This window comes from Varanus komodoensis, unplaced genomic scaffold (genome assembly GCF_004798865.1).
Source record: "Varanus komodoensis strain SLA01 unplaced genomic scaffold, ASM479886v1 scaffold102, whole genome shotgun sequence".
Lineage (NCBI taxonomy): Eukaryota > Metazoa > Chordata > Lepidosauria > Squamata > Varanidae > Varanus > Varanus komodoensis.
In genome coordinates this window covers 735,382-757,894 of record NW_025335279.1, presented here as the reverse complement: position 1 = coordinate 757,894, position 22,513 = coordinate 735,382, and the positions used below count along the sequence as shown (strand labels likewise).

Sequence of the window (22,513 nt, the reverse complement as noted above, 5' to 3'; positions counted from 1 at the left end):
CCTTTGAATGTTTTCTGTGGTGCTGTTGTCCTACTTGGGGTCTTCCTTCATGTGAATGTTTAGAAGCCTGGTTTAAATGGTAGGTTTTCCCTGCACAGCCCGCCCTCCGTTAGTTTTGCTCCAGGCCAGCAGTAGAAGAGACGGCTGTGCCTTGCCCAGTGACATATTGCCAAGTGCTCTTGCCAGATGATGCCTTCATTCATATCCATCTCTTTGGGGAGTTTGTGTGGCATAATTCAGGGGGACAGGATGTGACCCAGGGCTGGCAGTTCCTGACCACAGCTGACAGCAAACTGAGAAGGCCTCATCTGTGTTCGTGATGGTGGGGCAAAACCGCAGGATGGGTGCATTCTTCTGGATTGGTCGGCAGAGCCTTGGGAAGGCCTGAGTACGGTGCATCAGTCAGGCACCAGGCTGCAGTGGACTGTTGTTGACTGAGTATGCTTTCAAGCAGCCTTCCCCAACCTGGTGGCCTTTAGAGGCATTTGGACCACCACTCTCAGAATTCCCATCCAGCAGGGCCAGTGCCTGGGGATTCTGGGTGTTGCCGTCCAGATGTGTCGGGAAGGCTGCTTTAGACACTTCTGTGACACATAAATGTCCGACTCTGAAGCTAATTGGGCGAGCTTGGGCCAGATGCCATCTCTTAGCCAACCTCCCTTCTAGGCCGGTTATGAGGATCTGATAGGGCGCAGGGAGAGAACTTGGAGGAAGAGCAGGATAGAAATAATACACCAGTGTTGTGATAAAATGACAGATGGCATCTGAGTTCCAACATGCAAGGCCACTCCTTTGAACCCACCCTTTCTGACTCCAGCTTTCGTTCCAGAAGACCCAGCTGTTGGGCCTGAGGAACCTGGGACCCAGTGGCATAAATAAAGATGGTGCTGGAGGCAAGCGCTTGCACATGGCAGCCTCTGCATTGTTGCACCCAGAGAAATGTCTGCAGGCACATTGAAGCTAATGGGTGCCATGCTGGAGATTCTAATAGTAGTGATACTACCCATGCTAATAGTGACAATGGTGACATAGTAATAATGTGCATAATGACTATTATTGCTATTGTTTAAGTGGCTGAGTGCCCATCAATATGGAAGCCAAATAGAACCATTAATAATAGTATTATTGGGCTGTGTATAATTGTAGTACTTTCTAAATGTGCAGAAGTTTCCAAGTTTGTACATTTAAAAGAAGAAGCGTTTTATTTAAGTTTTTATTTTACTTTACTTTGAAGCTGCCTGGGTAGTTCACAAAACAAAACTTTAAACCATATAGTACTATAATAAGGTAAAACACAATATAAAAACCTTAAATTTAAAACAAAACAAAAGAGAAGACCAGTGTAAAAGCCTTGAAGTGCTAATGCAATTCTTAAACTAAAGGACTAAAAAGCCTGGAAAACAAGAATATATTTGCCTGGTATCAGAAAGATCTCGATGTTAGTGCCAGGTGAGCCACCCAGGAAGAGCATTGTATAGCTGGGGTACCACCACTTAAAAGACCCTCTCTTTAGTAGCCATCTGCTTCTTTTTGTGTGTGTGTGGGCGATACCCAGAGAAGGATATCTGAAGGTGATCTTGGGCTCCAAGCAGCTATATATGGGAAGAAACAGGTACATTCAGGTACATTGACCCCAAATTGTTTAAGGGTTTATGGGTTAATAGCAAAGCTTTGAACTGGGCCTGGAAACAGCTTGGGAGTAGTACAAAACTTAAAGCACTGGAGTAATATGATTGTGTTTTGGACCAGCAGAAGTTTCTGAACCACATCCAAAGGGCAATCCTGTGTATGATGCATTGTAATTCAAGCAACAAGGAACCAGAGTGTGGAAAACTGTAGCCAAGCGGCCTTGTTCAGGTAGGCTCACAGTGCTGGAGGGAAACATTCAGTTTTGCAGCATGCCAGCCTCTCAATTAAGAAAAATACTAAGAGTTGTTTTAAAAAGCCTGAGAAATAAAAATTGAGGGCAGGGAGCCTGGAGGACATGTCTGTATGTGGGGTCACAATGGTGCCTGCAGACTTGATGTTACAGATCTCAGCAATACTGGTATTGCCCAACAATTGATTCTGGATTTTTTCCTCCAGCATTGAGTAAATGGCCTTCAATCGAGGCCATCGTCTTATTCTTATTAACGTCATTATTGTGGTTGTTACTGTGATTGTCACTTGCAGTAACAGCCACTGAGGGCAGTAAAGATTTGTGCCATTGTGCACACATACATGTATACATACATGGATACATGATTTGTGCCACAACATACATTTGAACATGCCAGATGTTTGTATGCCTCTTTGCACCATAGCACCACATATCCCTATTCCCACTTTCGTAAGTTGGGAGGGTAAACCAGAGGGAAAGTTATGTTCTTGGGGCAGTTTCATTTGGAAGTGGTTGCACGAAGTGCCACAGAAGCTCCCAGATGAGAACTGCAGGGTGTTCTGGGCTGGCTTTTGCTGGGGGTGGAAAGGCTGTATCTGGGGTGTTTACCAGATACTAGTATAATTCATTTGGGATTGTGTCATCCTGAGATGAGTGTGAGTATTGGTGGCTGTGGGTGCACATACTGTGTACGTCTCCAAGCCAGATCTACAGAAGATAGTATTGCCTCCTTGAGAGATTTACATAAGGTCTGTCAGCTGGGATACGTGCACATCGTTATTACCACATGTGCCCTGGGTGCCTTTCCCCACAGGGCTTTTCAGGTCAGAACTGTCTTCTAACCAGCCATGGCCTGGCTGTCAAGCACTGAACTGGCCATTGACAAAGCTCCTCTTAGACATCATCTAAGCTTTTTGCGTAATTCCTGCTGGGGCAAATGGTCTGTCAAGGCTAGAAGCCAAGAAACTTGGTTAGGAGTGGACTTCTGTTTGTTTGTGGATTCAGCCTTGTAAGTAAGCCTGCAAAGATGACAAGTCCCTACTTCTCTTCTTATGAACCATCTTGGAGATGAGTAGTCCACATTCCTTTGTAGGCTGCAGAGGAAGAAAAACCCATTTTTGCAGCCAGCAAGCCTGGAAAGGGCTACTTCCCTTGTTAGTAGGTTAGTGAAAACAAATTGCCTTGTGCCAAGTAGACTGACAGAGAAGGGATAAAACAATTTGTTCCTTGCCCACTGCCTGCCCTTGATTGTCTTAACTTGGTTGTGGATCTCAGTAGATGACTTTGAGCGGGTCACTGATGTGCAGACTCACCTACCTCACAGTGTTTTTATGAGGTTGAAATGGAGAGGGGAAGGCATCTTATCCTTCCTGGAGGTAAAGGTGGGATGTGAATGTAACAACAACAAGAATGTAAATACTTCCATCCTGTTTGTGAAGGAAGAAACTTTCCTTCCTTTGCAGTTAACAGAAAGAGCAAGTTGGCTGGTGAAGGAGGAATGGAGTGATCTGTCTTTGTTCTGCCAGGCTGCTCACTTGCCTATGGGGAATTTCTGGTTGCCTCTGGTGACCTGGAGAATGTTATCAAATACAAGGCTGTGTGTTCTACCCTTTGTATGCATTGCTGCTTTTCTGCTAATGCACTTAAAATTTACAATGTATGATCTAACACTGATGTATAATCTGACAGACAGCATTAAAGGATTGGGAAGCAAAACAAACATAAGCAACTCTGAATACCAGTTGGCTACTCACTAGCATTTCTGGGAGATGGCAGTTGATCCCAGCCAGGCAGATGGGGTACAGTTGCTGTTTTACTTTCCCCCTCAGGTTAGCTAATGTTGTTGTGATTAGGTTAAAAATAACATTAGCCATAAAATCAGGTATCCAAAAGCATGATCAAAACATGGATGCAACTTACATAATAACATCAAAAACTGTATCAAAGAAAGAAATGATCCATTGCAGGAGTAGTTGAATTCAGAGGCCTGCTAAAAAACAGACTGGTTTTGAGTACATGAATACATAGAGAGCCTGATGGGTCACGTTGAATCATTGAAAAGGACCTCTGCCTCTCGTTCCATTTGGTTCTATCCAGTGCTTTTTTTGTAAAAAAAAAAAAAAAAAGTGCCAGAACTCACTTCTTGAAGTCACACTTTTACACTAAAAAAGATTTTCAATTCACCAACTTTTTTTGACATAAAGAACTTATTTACCTTTTGCACGTAGCCAGTCACTCTACACACACATAAACATAATGGTAGCCACCGGCAGTAAGCACTCAGTGCGCAACCACACCACCAATCCCAAGCTGAGCAGCGCCCTCACAATCAGCGCTGACACACAAGCAGCCCGCAGGCACTGTGTTAATGATTGTTGCCACCGACCTGCTAGCCCAACAGGGCTATTCACAATCACTTGAAAAAATCCGTCAAAAAACGGTGCCAGAATGCCCTTCCAGTGCATTCTATGACAAAAAAAAGCCCTGGTTGTGTCTCTACCGGTGGTTGGTGGATGGCAGCTGGGGGATGGTGAGGCTGGCCGTTTGCTGGCATATCAGAATGGCTGTGTCATCTCAGTAATGCCATCTCAGTGGCGCCATCAATTTTTAATTTTTTAAAAAAAGAATCTGCTTGTGACCTGCACTTCAGTAGCTGTTGTGGTTTATGTTCCAACTTCAAGATTTTATAACCTGCCCTGGATGTTATATGAAAATACAAGATTCAGTTTTTAAAAAATAATTACAAAAAGACTCTCATGGCACAACAAGAAAAATGGAAGTCATGTGAGTGCTCCTCATGTCATATGGTCCCCTTCCAGATTAAAGAGGTCCACTGTAAGGGTTGTGCTTGAAGATCCCCCCACCAAAACAAAACAAAAAAAGCTGAGCTCTAATGACGCAAATCCCACCTATTCTATGCATTTCATGGCATTGTGTTGGACAATTCTTTTAATTCCAGTCTTTGGCTGTTCTCATATGTAACATTAAGCCATGGTTTATGTTGGCCATGGCTTGTTGATTTAGCCATGAATGGTTTGGCATGCATACCAACAGATGCCTGCTTTGCCATGCACCTGCTCCTTTTTCCCCTCTCCTGCTCATTTTACCAGCCTTCAGAGCACTTTTATTTTCAGGCTGCTCTTTCCAAGTACCTCCATTTCAAGACAGACAGCTGTATGAACAGGGATAAGCCATGATAGTAAGTTCAGAAATAATGAGATGCCAGATCTTGTAAATCAACAACAAACCGTGGGTTCTGTTTCTGTAGCTGGTGACCAACCTGTTGCAATTATTACGGTGATGCAATAGGAGGACTTTCCTGTGAACACTTGCTGGAAATGTTGGAAGTCACAGTCCAGTATACTTGGGCAGCTGGGCTAGGTCTTAAGAGCAGCGGGGAGGATGGGTTAGAACTAAAGCTCAGGAGCTCTTTGGGGGAAGTGCAAAGGACCTTGTAAATGAGAACAAGAGCCCATGTGGGAACTTAGGGACTGGAATGTGTACTCTGCAGTGATGGGACTTACTCCCATGACTTGGAACAGTGGTGGGTAGAAGAAAGGTCTCCACAGGTTTGGGACTTCAACTCACAGCTAGCCATGCTGGCAGAAGCTTCTGAAAGTTGAAATGCAGAAGCATGTGGATTTCTTTCTGCCTGACCTAGAACATTGAGATTACTTGAAACCAAGGGCCACTTGACACATTTTAGAATCCCTCCATGCCACTTGAGCGCAAGGAGCAGTGTCTGATACTTGGGCAGATTGGTCCCCGCACGTGATGTTGACAGATGCACACATCATGTGCTGCCTACTGGCTCACTGTCGGCCTGGCACTCTTAACTGTAGGAAAATGCTGTGTGGAGTGGATGCTGCCTGGACAATGTAGGCTTGTGTTCCTGTCTGCTGCGTTGCACCCTGGGTGCCCGAGGCCATGGAGTTTCCCATTCTTGTGGCTTTGCCTCAGCTTGTAAACCATAATTCTTTTGTCTCTGTTGAATTACCTCTTTGATTGGGCGTTCGTGCATGCCTGGGCAGAGAGGGCTGGCACGGCATGATATGCGAATGAAACCAGCCCAGCCGCACAATGAATCTGAATCTAAGTGGCAGTGGCTGCTGTCTTGGAGTGGTGGGAGTTGTTTAGTTCAAGGAGGTCTGTTGGGACTGCTCTTCTGCAGCTGTGGCACTTAGACATTGCCACGGGGGCCTTCAGGTGAGGGCCAGGGATGCAGAAGAGCATGAAAAGCCGGATGGCCCACATACCCAGGGCCGCCAATCCTGCACTGTGCAAACCTGAGCTCTCTTCTCTGAAATCTGCCTTTCCCTGTATTGTTGTGAGTGAGTTTTCAAATCAGAAGAAAGCATATTAATGTAAACAGTGTTCTTTAAAAATCACTCTGTTGGAGAGCATTGCTTGTAAAGAAGTATAATAGTTAACATGCCTACAAAAAAGTGTGCATTAGCAGAAATGTGTGGCAAACTATTTATACATATTTGTCTTTTTTAACCTCTCAAGATTGGAATGAACAAAACTTCATGTTACATGCCATCCATCTCCAACTTAGAGCAGCGCTATGAAAGAATGTCCTCCAGAATATCCTGTCTCTGCTCAGCTCTTGTAAACACACCAGACTTAAGCCTGGAAAAATGAGCAATGGGAAGAGTCATCCATTTCTACTCTGAATAGCAGTTGTTGCCAGGGAGCAATGGCAGGAGAGACGGATTGTGTTCCTGTCCATCCCATCAGGCCATCTGCTTGGAAGCTGGGCTCCAGAGACATTTGGTCTTAACCAGGATGACTCTTGTTATGTTAACGAATGTGTCTTAGATACCCATAATCAGGATTTGAAACAAATGGCCCCCTCCCTCCTATTCCTCACCCACCCCAAACACCTCAGGGCTGCATTCCTGTTCTTCATCATTCATAACTTTGCATCTCCCATCACCAGTGGCCATGCTGGCTAGGGATAATGAAATTGTAGTCCCAAGACATTTAGAAGGAACCAAGCTGGAGAAGGCTGTTCCTTGTGCCTGCTTCCCTCTCTGCTTCTTTCTAAACTAAAAAGCTCCAGAAATTGGCTTTTCTTTGTACAGAAAGTGGTTCAAAACCCTGATAATTTTTCGTTACTCTCTTGTGCACCTCTTCCAGATCTGCAGCATGCATTACATACATTACAGGCTGTTTCATCCTGAATTCACATTCCCATTGTGTTATCCTGAGAGCTTTTCCCAATTCATAAGTAGAGTTAGGATTTCTCTGTCACCTACCCGTTTTTCTTTGTTCATGTGTTTACTTTTCCTTTAGTGATTCGGAAGGGTGGATGGTCTAAAGTCACCACTTGCTGCTAGCAGCGTGCGTTGCTGTAAGTCAGCGAGATCTGGCCACAAGCCTGTTTCTTGCCCTGTGGTTGCTGCCAGGCTCTCTTAAGGCAGTCTGATTGTCCTACATTGACCTTTTCCAAGCCCAGGGCATGTTTGGGCAAATTCATTGAAGATGCTTTTGCACTGAATCAGACAGCCAACCAGTCTGGCTAGCAAGGTCTCTTTTAGACAGAGTTTTCCTTATCCCCTCCTTTTAGTAACCTGAACCTTCTCACTGGATCTGCGGGTGGTAGAACTGGGGGCTTCACACCTCTTTCCTTGCAGACCTGTTACCACATCCAACTTTTAAGAGACCAGCTTTGTTTTCCCTGTCACTTGGCAACATCTCTTCAATTCTTCTCTCAGAAGGAGGCCCAGTTACAGCCAGAGAGAAGCAGTTTTCATTTTATAAAGTTTGTCAGGGTATTCAATAACAGCAATAAATAACTTCTAATAACCAGTACTTTCTGGATAGTTTGCAAAAGTTGTTGTTGTTGTGTGTCATCAAGTCATCTTCAACTTACGGCAACCCTATGAATGAGAGCCCTCAAAACGCCCTGTCCCTCACAGACCTGCTCAGCTCTTGTAAATTCAAGCCTGTGGCTTCCTTGATGGAGTCCATCCATTTCCTATTTGGTCTTCCTGTTCTTCTGCCTTCAGCTTTCCTTAGCATGATTGTCATCTTCTGTGAGTCTTGCCTTCTCATGATGTGCCCAAAGCATGACAGCTTACAGCGTGATAAAATCATAAAACAAAAATCATTTAAAGTTTAAAACAGAATAAAACCAGAATAAAATTTCAGGAGCAGGTGATGATCTAAAACACAGCAACATATTTAAAAATAAAAAGAACGAAAAATCTTGGAAAATAAAAAGGGTTTCACCTGGCACTAAGACGACCTCAGTGTAGGTAGTAAGCAAGCATTCCTGGAAAGGGCTTTCCACAAATTGTGTAATGGGGTACCATCACTGAAAAGGCCCTATTTTGACTGATCCCCTGCCTCTCCCCATTCAGCCAGGACGCCCAGAGGAGGGGCACCAAAAATGATCTTAGGGTCTGTGCAGGTATATGTAGGAGGAGACAATCATTCAAGTAATTTAGCCTGAGACTTTAAAAGTTAACGCCAACATATTTACTGCTCACTTGTATTGAGGGCAATTTCACTTATGAGCATAAACATCAAATCAGTTAATATACATCAAATTCAGAAATCTTCTGAACAAACACGAAGAGAAAAATGCAATCCATATTTTAACCAAAATATATGGATTATTTTCTTATTCTTATCAATGTTTTATCCATCAAAATTCTGTGGTTCAGGTTTATTTCCTGGTATTTGCTCTCAGTCTCCATAGTCCTGCATTTTTCATCCCAGGCTTGTTGAGCCATGCAGACTAATTAGTTTTTTCTTTTTTGCAACAGCCTTCAGGCCTTCAGGAATCAGTGTTTCCCATTTTCTCCATTGCACCTGTTGGAAGAGTGGAAAACTTACTCTGTAGCAAACTGCATGCAATTCTTCCTGTTATCATTAGTGAACAGCCTGATATCATTGGCCACTATCAATCTCCCATTTTGACAAGCTGGGGGGGGGGCGGGGGGAGCAGCTTATCGACAGCCATATGATGAGTCACAGCAAAAAGATTTGCGATATGAAATTAGGACCGCCCATATTTATATATTTCAAATGTTATGTTAGAGGGCTTGATAACGAAATTTTCTGGTCGATTTCCAAAGTAGAACAGGCTCTCCCAGCTTAGATGAAGGGACAGATGGTAGAAAACGGTGAGGAAGAGCAGAACACTTGTTAGATGGGAGTAGAATGCAAAATGGCATTGACAGAATGGGAAATGGCTGAAACAAAAGCATTCTGGCTGGGTTGCAAGGAGGAGATTGATTGATTGATTGATTGATTGATTGATTGAATTTGTATGCTACCCCTTAGCTTGAGGATTCTTTGGGTAACTCACAGGAAGACATGAACAGCAACATAACATGGCTGTAATAAAATAAGGACAATAACATCTAAAATCACGTAAAATCCAGTTAATGTAATGTGCAAAACAGGAAGATAATATAAGCAACAATAAAAGCAACAATAAAACTTGCAGCAAAAATAATGAAACCATAATTCTTAAAGCAAGTACTAAATTTAAAAAGTCTTTACTTGGCGGCACAAAACAGAATAACGAGAGTGCCAGTTGCACCTCTTTAGGAAGAGAATTCCAGAGTTGAGGTGTGGTAATGGAGAAGACCCCCTTTTCTTGCCAGTTCCCCCTCATATCATTTGAGATGGGCTTATGTAGAAGGGCCTCTGTTGAAGACCTAAGTGTTCTGGTAGGGATATATGGGGACAGGTGTTCCTTTAGATATCCTGGTCCCAAGCCATTTAGTCCCCAAGTTGTGTTTCTCCTGATGATTTTCCCTTCTACAGCTGTCACCATCCCTAGGCAGCACTGCCAGTGGTGAAAACTCATGGGAGTCTTGACTAAAACCCTTGCAGGGGCCACAAGTTGCTCGCCTCTAATTAAGGCAATGAATAAACAGACAAAAGTAAAATGCAGAGGGCCATGAAAGGGGGCGTTTAGCTTGACAGCAGCACATGTAAAAAGATTGGAGGGTTCTGGCTGATTGCAAGCAGAAAACAAGAAAGTATGATTAAGCAGCCAAAAGGGCAAATGCAATTGTCGGTTGTATTAATATTCATCATTTCCGAGTCATGAGAAGTAATCACTGCACTCTCTTCTGTGCTAGTCAGGCTTCACCTGCAGTACGGTGTCCTGTTCCGGGTGCTGTGTTTTGAGAGGATACTGAGCAGCCTCTTCCAACCTCACAATAGTCTGTTGTGTTGGACTCTGACTTCTGTCATTCCCAGCCCAATGCCCCCGAGATGTGTTAGATGACAATTCCATCAAGCCTAGCCAGCACAACCGATAGCTTTGTAGACTGGAGCTGGTGGGAGATGTAGTGCAAGATGTCTGGAGGTTACAGTTTGTTGGACTGATAGAGACAGACCAGAACATTTTCAAGAAGGTGTTTGTGGTGTGACCATTCTAAGATAGGAGGGAACTTCGAATTTGGGCAGGACTAAGGCACCACAGAGCCTTTCTAAATTGGCACATAGTCAGAGGAAGACAATGAAGATGGCACGAAAAACAAAGCCTACGAGGAAACGTTGAAACAAATGCGTTATGTGTAGCCTGGACAAGATATTTATTTATATATTTACAGTATTTCTTCCACTGTTCAGTCAGAAAAGGCTTCCAGAGCAGGTTAAACAGGTGCATAATGGAAACCTTCCTTGCCCTCAGGCTTACAAACTAAAAAAAAACCATGACATGAAAGGAAAAGGAATTATGAAGGAACAGGGATAGAAGCAAAATGCAGGCATCCCAATGCTTAATTTCTCAATTCTAAATGTTCTTTCTGGCATGGAAGGGTAAAAACAAGCTTTCTGCTGCTGTATCTTCTCTGGCTGATGTGTGGGCCTAGGCTGGCCTCACCATTGCATTAAGAAGTGAACCCAACAAATTGCTTACACAACCCTTCCTGGGTGCAATTCACAGGAAGAATGCAATGGACTGTCCTTACAAGTAAAAGGCAAAAAAGTGCAACGAGGAAATGTATGTAAGAGTGCAGGATGCTTCTGATCTTAATTTGTGGGGTCGTGGGAGTGGAATTGCTAAGCTGCAAGTACTTACATTTAAAGGATGCTGTTCAAACTTCTAAAACTGGGTATATCAAGAAATGTCTTGGTGATCCTTAAATTGTCTCTTTGTTGTTGACATTCTCAGTACTGCTTCTTTTTCTCACTCTTGTGTGCACACTGCTGTCCCAAAATTCAGGGAAATACCTTTGCTCCATTGTGCCAAGCCCTTCTTTTAAAAGCAGTCTGAGCTAGGGACGATTTCCGCATCATCTGGGGGTAAATTCTTCCAGTTGTAATTGTAAGTACCTTCCTTCTGCTTCTTACATCTTGCCCAGAGCACTGATTTTTCCACTCATCTGTCTGCATTTTTCTCCCTCCCTGCACCACCCCCACCCCGCCAGTCTGCACCATTCCCCAGGTCACATGAATCCACCCCTTTCTCTCAGCAGCTTTTGAACTTTTGAGTATTTGCTCTTGCAAGCCATGGCTTCCTTTTCTGTATCTGGTTTCAGCTGAGGACTGTTTGGAGAGGCAGGTCCTTTGTGACTGCAGTCACCTTGTTGTTTGGAAACCACTCTCAGGAATTTGATCAAACAGGTCTGGCCTTTCCTGGACTTACGCAGGAAAACAAGGGCTGCTTCCGCCTGACACACTATGGAATTAACCTAATGGGACAAGTCAATTCCTCTCTGCAGCTTTCCCCACCCCCGGTTCCCCAGCAAGCTTTGGAGTGGAGCTAAAAAGTTCTGTCTGTAGGAGACGTGGGTGAGGAATTGAAGCCAGGGACCCCATTCACACGGCTACTCTCCCACACTGAATTCCCCACTCCGACAGCCAAAGGATCCTTGGCATGGCCCCCTGTTTTGAAATGGCTTAGCTCAGCGGCAAAGATGATTTCGGTGCATTTAAGCACAGAGCATCTCCTGCAGCAGTCACAATGACACTGTGTATTCAGAAGTAAGCTCAGTGGAAACTGTTCTGAAATACACCATCCTTCCCCAACTAGCTGCCTCCCAGAAGGCCTGGACTGCAGGTCCCATCATCCCCTGGGACTTCTGGGAGGCAGCTACTTGGGGAGGGACCATGTGTAGAACTACAACCTTAAAGGATGTCTTCTCCCCGCCACCCTAACCATGTTTCATTCTTCCTGATAAGGGAAGGTACAAATCAAAAAAGTAACTAACCCGTAGGTCTGCTGCATTTCACTAGGAAATCAGACTAGGTCTGATTTTGACAGAGGGGTTATTTAGAGAGGAGAAGCCCCCCCGTTTTTTTTGAGCACTCATCTCTCAGTTTAGGGCAAAGGCCAAATGGAGGGTGTGCTCTGACTTGGGTCAGGGCAGTGTTTTCCTTCTCTTCGCTGCCCCATCCCAGTCAGGTTCCAAAAGTGGCAGTAGGGTCTCGGGGGCACAGTGATTTGGAAGGAACCGGTGAGTCCTGGGAGGTTGCGCACTCGGTCCTCTTGCTTATAGATTCTCCCTTGCAGAGCCTCTCCTGTTCTTGCGTCAGCCCGAGAGGTTGCTGTGTCCTCCAAGCTTGCAAGTTCAGGCTGGACTGCCCAGGAGTTGTGGGCTGCCTCACTGTTGGCCTCCCTTTCCTGTCTTTTGCAGGGGAGGACAGGACAGCTGGCATCGCCATGTGGTGGCTTCAGCTGCCTGGGAAGCCAGATGTGGCAGCCTCAGGTCATGCCCATCTGTTCTGCCAAGTCGGGTGGCGGGCAACCAGTAGGGAGAAGTTGGAAGACAGAATACCCTGCGTATACCCTATGGCCTGCCTTGGCCCCCACAAGCTGCCTGTCTGCCCTGAGGTACTGTGCAGGATACTGCCCTCATACCCAGCCTCTTAAAACTCAACTGCCAAGCCGGTTGATTTTTATGTGTCGAGTGGTCTTTGCCTCAGGTACCAAACCTCTTCAGCTGTGCCACAAGCAAAGTCCTTGGGGCTGGCAGTCGTGAACTACCAGCTGCGCTGCTTGCATGGTGACCAGGCTGGAAAAAGAAGGCTGTCAAACTAGTGACTGCTCCTCTTGTCTGCCGCCCGGGCACTTTGATGGGGCTGTCACTAGCTGTCAAACTGGAGATCATGGAAAGTGATACCTGGAAAAGCAAAATAAGAGGGTCAGGAAGCTGTGACGAGTGCCAAAGTGCTTGTTGTCATGTGGGAATCACGGAGCCTTGGAGTGGTGGTCACCCCACGGTACTGCTCAGATACTGGTGGGGAGGCAGCCGCCACTGGCGGTGTGTGGCAGGGGTGCCAACAGGGTTTTGCCGCTCTTGCCAAGAGGCTTCTCGGCATTTCTTGACACCCACAATGGTTCTGGCGAGGGAGCGCTGCTGTCATGCCCCCTTGCCTAAAGGATGGTACGCTTTTTCTGTCTGGGATGGTCATCCTTTTTTACCAAGTGCGCAGTTTCAGGAGGGATGCATATGGAGTGGTGAGGGAGGAAGGGGACCCCTGCCTGGCCACATCAGGGTGATGAGCAGGGTGACAGATGTCGCAGCCAGATCACCCTCACATCCATACCCACAGTGGTGTCAGTTGCCTCAGGCAACACGACCACCCATTGTGGGAACAACTACTCCTAGAATAAGCCATGGATTGCCAAGGAGGCCTGATGCCTATGAACAAGCTTTTCTGTAGGAAATGCTCTGGGTTCACATGATGCAATGACTCACCAGGGTTCAACATCCGCTGTAGGTTGTGATGGCACGCAAAGCAGGCCATTGAGGGTGTCTTGTGCAAAGGCCTTAAACTCAGAGCAGCACCGGGTCTTCCCTTAAACTTTGCTCTTCAACTGTTAGCAAGTGACTCGAAGCAGCCAGAAGGCAGGAAGTGATAGGGCAGAATAGCACAACCCTGAAATAGCCAAGCATCTCTTCCGGATGTCCCAGCCAAGTGTGTGAGAAGTGGTGGTGGTGCTTTTTCTTTCTCGCTGTTGCCTCCCAGCATCCTTCCAGGGAAAGATTGCTACATGTTTGCACAAGCGAAAAGGCAGGAGATGGGCCTCAGCCACAGAGGTCAAGACTCCTAGGGTGGGTGTGCAAGGACCCTCTGGGTCTTGCTTCAGAGCCCTGCCTGTCCAGTTCCTTCCTGAGCCTGGCCCTGCCCTCCCCGAATCCCAGAGCCATGGCAACCCTGCCTCCTGCAGCAGATGATTTATTCTTCAGACTTGTTGACCTGGGGGAAGTCATCCAGTGGTTTGGACTGAATCATTTGTGGACACACATTCTCCTCAGCTTCTGGTTTCTGTTCGTGCATCCCAGGAAGGCAGTGGAACCAGCATTTGTAGCCAGTATTAAGATGGGTGAGGGGGAAGCATCTGCAACTTAGTTCCAGCAAGGTGGAGGTACTGTGGGTTGGGAAACCTACCACTCTAGGTGGGAGCATTAGACTTCCAGAACTCCTCCTGGAAGAGCCCAGCACATGGGTTGGGGGTCCTGTTGGACTCGGCACTAATGGAGGAAGCTCGGGTGACTACAGTGTCCAGGAAGGCGTTTTGCCAGCCTAGGCTGCCGTGCCAGTCATGGTCTAGTCTGGTGAGGATGGCTTTGGCTCGGTCGTCCATGCAATAGGTACACTGCGTTACAGTAGTCCAGCCCAAAGGCATGTGAGCCTGCCTTTGAAGTCTGCCCAGAAACTTTGGCCAGCAAAGAAAGCAACTTCTCCAGTGTTGGTGAGAGCCAAGTGATGCCTAAGCTGCACCTGCTTTGCTGTTTACTGGTATGTTGCCAGCCTTGCATGCCTTGAATGAGAGTGTGTTTCTCACTTGCCTTGTTTGGAGGACATTTAGGTGGCTAATAAGTACACAAGGGAGGGCCTTTTCTGCTGTGGCTTCACATCTCTGGAATGGGTTGCCATCCAGGGTCCATCATTTAATAGTCTTCTTGGGTTCTTTCCTGATTGTGTTTTATTGAACTGTTCTGATTTTTAGTTTTAGTCATGTTCTCAGCTTCAGTACTGTCTGGCTAGATGGTCTATTGTTGATTTTATTGTTGCTTTGTTATAATTACATAGGTTCTTATTGTATAAGCCAGTGCATATGAGCATGGTGGCTCTTCTCTTAAAGGCAGCTGAGAAGTATTTAAAATAAAATGGAAAGCTGCTGCACCACATGTCTTCTGCTCAGCAGATCCTCTGATTGTCCATTTATTCTTAGCCACTTATTTATGGAAGTGGCTGGGCTTGGGGAATATGCCTGAATGGTTATAAAGGATTATCCAGTTACTTGAAATGTTGGGGTCCCACCCAAACCTGTCCATCTCTGGCATCAGATTCCAAGCTTATTTTATTGTACTGATCTTATTTTCCCCCTACTGTTTGCTTTGTGTTCAATCGCACTGTGTTAGCTGCTTTGGGCTTTTTTTTCCCTTTCTGAAGGAAAAGCCAGTACAGATGTGAAATGGTATAAATGGAAACGGCTACGTGACTGTAGGAGGCAGTGCTCAGCCTTAATGCCTGGAAAAACATTTGCACATAAGGGTCAAAGCAGGCATTGCTTTGAGCCTGTGCCTAGCAGCTGCATCTCCCCACCCCATTTTTATCTAGTGTGGATGTGGGGTCATGCTCCAGATCAGAAATGTCCCCCCCTTCACCATGCTGGAGTCCTAGTCAGTGGCCCTGCACCTCCCCTAGAGTAAAAGTGAAAAAAGTCACAGCTGCTAGACACAGATTTAAAGTATCGCCTGGTTTGAGCCTGAGAGACAGCGATGGAGACAAAGCACACCAAAGAATGTTGGGGAGAATCAGACTGACCTCCTCCCAACACAGTTGGGTCACCAGGCTGAAGGCTGGAAAAATACTTTAAATTCCTAGATGCAGCTATGCAAAACCTCTCAGCTCCCAGGCAGCTGGGCAGCTTGCCAGCAGCCATGAGTTTTCCCCTCAGTCATATCAAAGATTGTACCTATTTCCATGCCCTTTCATTGTTCATTGAGCTTGACTTAACGTGATGGCCAGGCCCAAGTGTATTACGCTGTGGAACGAACAGAGATGGGTTTCTTTTCCTTCTTCCCTTTGCAAAGGATTATGAGGCTGGAGAGTCACTGGAAATGTGCCTGGGGAACTTCCAAGCTGCATGCATATACCTGTGTGTTGCTTCAGGCTATGACCTAATAACCACGCCTTCCTCAAGCTGTTTTCCTGTAGGTGTGTTGGATTACAACTCCCATCACCCCCCATCCAGCATGCCACAGACACAGCAGTGGGGTGTAGTGGTTAGAGTGTTGTACTGGGCGGGGCTGGAATCAGTTCCCCTGGCTTTGGGCCAGTCGCTGGCTCTCAGTCTAGCCTGCCTCACAGAGTTGCAAGGATAAAATGGAGAGGAGGGTTGTGTATGTGTGCCTTAGAGGATGAGGCGGGGTGTAAATGTAGCCCCAGTTCTTCCTCGTGTGCTGCTGCTGATGCCCACTGAACTTACTGGAGAAGCCTTCCTGGAACCAAGTTGACGACAGAGGATTGCACCACTGGACCTGCATGGGCTGCTTGCAGTAGGAGGAGGCGCTGTGCAAAGCTGCACAGACCGCCCTGCATGCTTAGCCAGACAGGCCTTGGGTTCTCCCCAGAGAGGGAAGGCTGATGATCGACAGCCGGCCAGCCATGGACAGCTGCGGTCCAGGCCTGTAAAGCCCTCCATCGCTTGGGGCCAGCCTATCAGCAGGAGTGCCACCTCCTGTGACCTGGCGTGAGCGACCAGTGCCATCGGGCGGTGCCAGTGCGCACCGCACCTGATGTGCAAGGGGGTATGTAGATATGCCGGTGCAGAACCTCTTTCAGCTGGAGGGCTGTGTCCCACATCAGGGACGCCTTTGGACCACCTTCCAGTGGTGGGCAGGGCCGAAACATCAACCCATAACTCAACCTTCGGAGACGATTTCCACCTTAGAAAAGGTGGGCAGAAACTCCACAAAGAGACCAGATGATTGGTGATTTGAGGATATGGCAGGGTCATTTGAACAGGATGTAGCCATCTGGGGAATGCTGAGCGGGTGGTATCTGGCTTGTGGGCCTGAGGTTTGGCACCCTCATGTTAGGAGGTGGATGTGCCCAGTTCAGATCCCCCGGTAGAGCTGTGGCTAACCAAGCCCCTATTCCCATGGGGTACTTTCCCAGCAATGGTAAGACCAAGCTGAGAAGTAAAGTGGGAAGCTCCTTGTAAGTAAAGCACTTATCCTGGCAGGGTTGGGGCCTTGGGCACAATGGCCGGGCTGGCCCAAGCCATTTGCCAAGCGAGGCAGAAGCTCCCCTCCCGCTCTTTACAGGGAAGCTGGCTGAAGTGCAGCTGCCTTTTACCTCAGTGACGGTGACAGGGCAGCATCTTCCCCTGCCACCTCTGAGAATACTGCCAATATCAGTCTGCCCTTACAGGAGTTCGCAGTACAGCCATACTGGGAACATGTGTGCCGTTCTCATCATGGCACTTAAATAAGGAAATTGTAGAACTGGGAAAAATGCAGGAAAGGGCAACTGAAATGGTCAAGGGGCAGGAGCAACCCCCCCCCATGAGGAATGATTACAGTAGCTGGGATTGTTTAGTTTAGGAAGAAGTCAAGTAGGGAGAGACGTGAGAGAGGAGTACAGAGTTATGCCTGATGTGTACAGAGTGGATGAGAAGACATTTCCTTTTTGCTCTCATAATTCCCGCACCCAGAGGGGTCAGCCCATGCAGTGGATTGGTGGGAAATTCAAGTCAGAGGAAAGGAAGGAGTTCTTCACACAGTGCCGAATTAAGCTGTGGCATTTATTTCCAGATGATACAGTGATGGCCTCCAGTTTGGACTGGTTTAAAAAGGGAGAAAATTCCTAGAGAAGACTATCAATGACCACTAGCCCCCATGTTTATATGCTGCCTGCAGTATCAGAGAAGGTGTGCCTAAGTCCACCCATTGCTGGGGAACATGGGTGGGAGGGTGCCCTTGCACTCCTGTCCTGCTTGTGGGTTTCCTGTGGCATCTAGATGGCAATGGATAGAGTGAATAGAAAGCTGGGCTAGATGGATCCTTGTCTGATCCAGTAGAGTTTTCCTTTTATTCTTAAACCACAGGGAAGAACTCAGTGGGAGATTAGAACTGCCTTGATGGGAAGGGTGGCTTGACAGGGGAACTGGTTACCTAGAAGTAATTCCAGTAGAGGCTGCCCAGCGACCTGCTGTGGGTAACTCTAGCTCTGAACTTCCTGCACCAATGCAGAGGATGGGCAAAAGGGTTTGCATGGTTCTTAGGCCAAGAAAGGGGACATTTTGCGATCGCACGCCTCCCTTCTCGCTCTGCTCCCCGACCACAGGGACCATGGAGATCTCGCTGGGGCAGTGGCTCCTCATCCTGTTCCTCGTGGTGGTCCCGCTTCTGTATGAATGGAGTGCCACCTTCAAATACTTCTGCAAGATGGCTTTCTACAACGGCTACATCCTCTTCCTGGCCATCCTTGTCATCCCTGTCTGCGCTGTGCGGGGACGCAATGTGGAAAACATGAAGTAAGTAAGTGGGCGCCCGTGGGCTGGGCCGCGCCCCTTGGGCGCATGCAGCTTTGCGATTTGTGCACAGCAGTGTGTGCGCTTGAGCTGGGGCCGGGCTGCGGGCCGATGGATGCTTTTCCGTGTTGCCCATGCAGGCAGCAGGGGTGGGGATCCTGTCTTCTTCCGAGGGCCACATTCGCTTGGGGTTGGTCTAGCGGGATGTCTGCTGGGGTGCGTGAGGTCAGAGCCACGAGTGGGCTTGGCCACCGGTCCTCATACTTTGGGTGCCCTTTCCCTTTCTTGCTTACCCCTTCCTTCCCCCACCAGCAACTGGTCATCCTCTTTCACTTTTTCTCTCTGTTTCTCAATGACCGGCTCCTTTTTGCACCTTCCTCCCTGCTCAGGAGGCTTTCGGGAGAGGAGAGGGACAGCTCTGTCTCATCAGGTGTTGTGTGACTTTAAAAAGTCAAGTTCGTCTCCCTCTCTAATAATAATAGTCCTCCAATGAAGTTGAATTATGAGAAATTCAGGACTGATAAAAAGAAAGACTTCTTCATGCAGCACTTAATCGAACTGTGAAATCTGCTACCTCAGTAAATCAAGATGACCACCAATTTGGATGGCTTTAAAAGGCAACTAGACAAAAAGGTATTCAGAGTTGTACCACTTGGGTGAGGAGGTGGCAGCCAGAGCGTTCTGTGGCTTTTGCCCTGTGCAAAACCCGGTTCCACAAAGTGTGATGATGGCCAACAGCTTAGACAGCTTTAAGGGGGGATTAGATAAATTCCTGGCAAAGGCTGTCGGGGCCTGAAGACCCTGATGTCTGTGTATTGCCACCGTTATTAGTGGCAGCACCCCTCAAACCCAGTAGCGGCCTATGGGGGTGCCATTGCACTCGTGTTCTGCCTGTGGGCATCTTACAGGCAGCTGGTTGGCCTTTGTGTGAGCCACGTGGACTGGCTCACGGGTCTGCCTGGCCCCGTGTCCTGCTCACACAGTGGCCAACAGGCTGTCCACGGGGAGCCCACAAACAAGGAGGGAAGGGGCTGCTTTGGGTTTTGGGTGCTTTGTTTTGTTTTCTTTCTGGAGAAGTAGCGTGGACACCAGAACCACAATAGTAGTGGTTGAAAGAAATTTGGGATGTGTTTTGAAAAAAGGGAGAGCCTTAATGGTAGCAAAGAACTGGGAAGCAAAATTTGATTATCAGTTACATGATTGGTCTAGAGAAGTTTCTGGCGGTTCTGGAAGGGGAGTGGGACTGCCTGAGAGTGCAAGTGATCAATCATGTAACCAGTGGAAGAATGCGCTGTCTTTGTTATTGTATAGTTTTGTTTAAAAAAAATCCTCCTCACACAAAAATAGTTAACAATAAAAGTATGTTAGGAATTCTTTGTTTTTGTTTTTAATAGATTTAATAAAGATATTTTTAATGTAAAAAAGAAAAAAGAGAGAGCCACAGCAACAGTGAATTGTGAGTCTTCCCCCTCCTTGAAAAGTGTCAGGCATGCTTTTAGGAGGCAGTTCTAGAATTAAACAGTGCTCCTTTCTGGACATGAAAACTTTACTGTGTGCCACTAGGGGGAGCCCTGGCGCTCCAGACATCCTGGTGCCTCAAACGTGGCTGCTTACAGCACATGGGCAGGCAGTGCTTGTGACTCTTCAGTGGCTGCAGTTTGACGAGGCGTAGAAGTCCGAGGCTAATCACATTCCTCCATTCTCCCCCACCCCCTTCTTCAATCTCTCTAGGATAATTCGTTTCATGATGCTGCATGTGAAATATCTCTACGGTATAAAGATTGAGGTGCGGGGGATAGAGAACTTCAACATCAAGGAGCCTTACGTGATTGTATCCAACCACCAGAGCTCCCTTGACTTACTCGGTATGACTGGAGGAAGGGGCTGGGAGGCCGGAGGGTGGGCAGAATACTGGCTTTCGTCCATTGGCTGGCATCCCTGAGCCTCCTGGAAGTTGTAGTCCAAACACTTCTGGAAACATCTGCTTGAGGAGGGTAGATGTCCAGGCACATGGGTAGGAATGGAAGGCGGGGCCATATTCTAGGTCCAACTATTTTTCCATCTAGCCCTGTTTTGTTGTCTTCTACTCCTGACTAGCGGTGTCTACCCAACTTTTTGAGCAAGAATATTCTTCCTAACCACCCGCAACCTGATCCTTTTATTTACCTGGAGACAGTGCTGGGGATTGGACCTTGGATCACGGATTTTCTACATGTAGCTACAGAGAAGTTTGGTCATGGTGCCTTTATGTACATGTTTCTCTTTTGCGTTTATGTTGGCATCACCTTCTGGCACTTGGGCTTAGGTATCCATTTTGCTCATCGATCCTGCTGTGGTCTCCTCCAACAGACAGTCTCAGGCAGAGAGGGGTCCTTCTCAGTGCCGAGGACACAACGGGCACAACTGGAAAATATCGAGAGAAATTTCCCCCCAATTTTTCCAAAAATACCTGGGGAACCTCCCATTGTCTCTCTCGTCCCCTCATTTTTTCTCTGATGCCCCCCCCATTTTTTCCCCTCTGATTTCCTGCCCCATTTTGTTTCCTCTGATTCACTTTCACTCCACCCAAACTTTCCTGTTTGCTTTTTCCCCAAGGCTTCCACATCTCTGGAGCTTCTGCCACTGATTTGAGTCCCATCCTGTTCTGACAGACACCCCGATGCTCCCGCCAACCTCTGTTTTCCTTTCCCTCCGCAGGGTTGATGGAGGTGTTGCCGGGCCGGTGTGTGCCAATTGCCAAGAAAGAGCTGATGTACATGGGCACCGTGGGGCTGGCCTGCTGGTTGGGGGGCATCATCTTTATCAACCGCAAGAAAACGGATGATGCCATCAGTGTCATGTCGGAGGCTGCCCAGACCATGCTGAGCAAAGATGTGAGTCCTGCTGGGGTGGTGGGTGGGAATCCTGGAAGGGCTGGAAGTGGGTAGCGGGAGAGAGGAGTGGATGATGGAGCCCGTAATGCCACCAGGGCTGGCCTGGGGGCCTGACTCCAGGGTCTCCTGGTCCCAGCGGCCCCAGATGGACCACCCAGCAAGTGGCAGGGCATGGGCTGGTGGTGGGTTGCCACAAGTACTTCCTCCTGTTGTTAAAAAAAACCTGCTGTATTCAAGGAGGCAGACAATCAGGCTTGAGCATGGTTAAAAATACTAATTCTTGTTACTTTTACTTTAATATGTCAAGTCTCTTTCTATAGCAAAGTGGTGCTTATTCTCAACCCAGCATGTTTAGCATCAGGGCAGCAGAAGCAAACTCCATTTTATGCTGTTGTGACTTAAGCGAGTTTAAAGGGCAAAATTGCCCTTGCTCAGAATGGGTCAGTTTGCCTGTCTTTCTCTTCCTCCCTTCCTTGGTCAATAAACAGGTTCTGTGTTATTTTACTCCAGTGTATCAGAAGCTGTAAAGTACAGACTGTTAGTGGGGCAGAGTTTCATTCTGTGGCCACCTAACACCCCCTGCCTCTGTAAGTGCCGCATCAAAAATTGCATAGCTGCCTGTGCAATGGCTTGGCTACTAACTGAGGTGCCAGATGTTGGACTACAACTCCCATCATTGACCAGGCAGCTAGGGCTGACAGCAACATCATCCCCAGCCCTAGGAACCAGGATGGAGTACAACATAGTGAAATATACAGTGGCACCTTGGCTCACAAACCTAATCTGTTCCAGGACTCTGGTCGTGACTCAAACTGGTTGTTAGCCAAGTCAAATTTCCCCATAAAGTTCAATGTAAATAAGGTTAATTCATTCTGTAACTTTTTTTTATCACAAAAATTTGAAGCAAAGTGACAAAGAACAACAAAGATCGTGACCATCTCCCCCCCCCCCGCCCCCAGCATGACTGCGATCAGGCCCATGTTCCCTGCCCAAGTGTGACCATGATTGCGGCCATAGGCGGGCGCGGGCGCGCTTGGGCAGGGAACACGAGTGCAATCCCCCCGCCCCTGAGCACGACCGTGGCCATCTCCCCCCCCACCCTGTGATTGCAGTCGCACTCGTGCGGGGAAGATGGGCGTGATTGCGGTCGTCACCTGATGCGGGGTTCACGACCTGAGGCAATTTTTTTCTGAAATTTCTGTTTGCGACCCGATTTGGTCATGAACTGAGGCGTTTGTGAGCCGAGGGACCACTGTACTAAACTCAGTGCACTAAAATGAAAAATATTACAAGAGC

General features: G+C 47.3%; 1 protein-coding gene across 1 annotated transcript in view; it reads left to right on the top strand.

Moving 5' to 3' along the window:
• The window catches only part of AGPAT1 (1-acylglycerol-3-phosphate O-acyltransferase 1), a 34,826-nt gene that overhangs the window by 6,102 nt on the left and 6,211 nt on the right, over nt 1-22,513 (top strand). The window contains exons 2-4 of the mRNA XM_044419392.1: nt 18,158-18,347; nt 20,076-20,209; nt 21,042-21,217. Coding sequence (XP_044275327.1) covers nt 18,163-18,347; nt 20,076-20,209; nt 21,042-21,217 — 495 coding nt within the window. The 5' untranslated portion in view covers nt 18,158-18,162. The remainder of the gene's footprint in view (nt 1-18,157; nt 18,348-20,075; nt 20,210-21,041; nt 21,218-22,513) is intronic.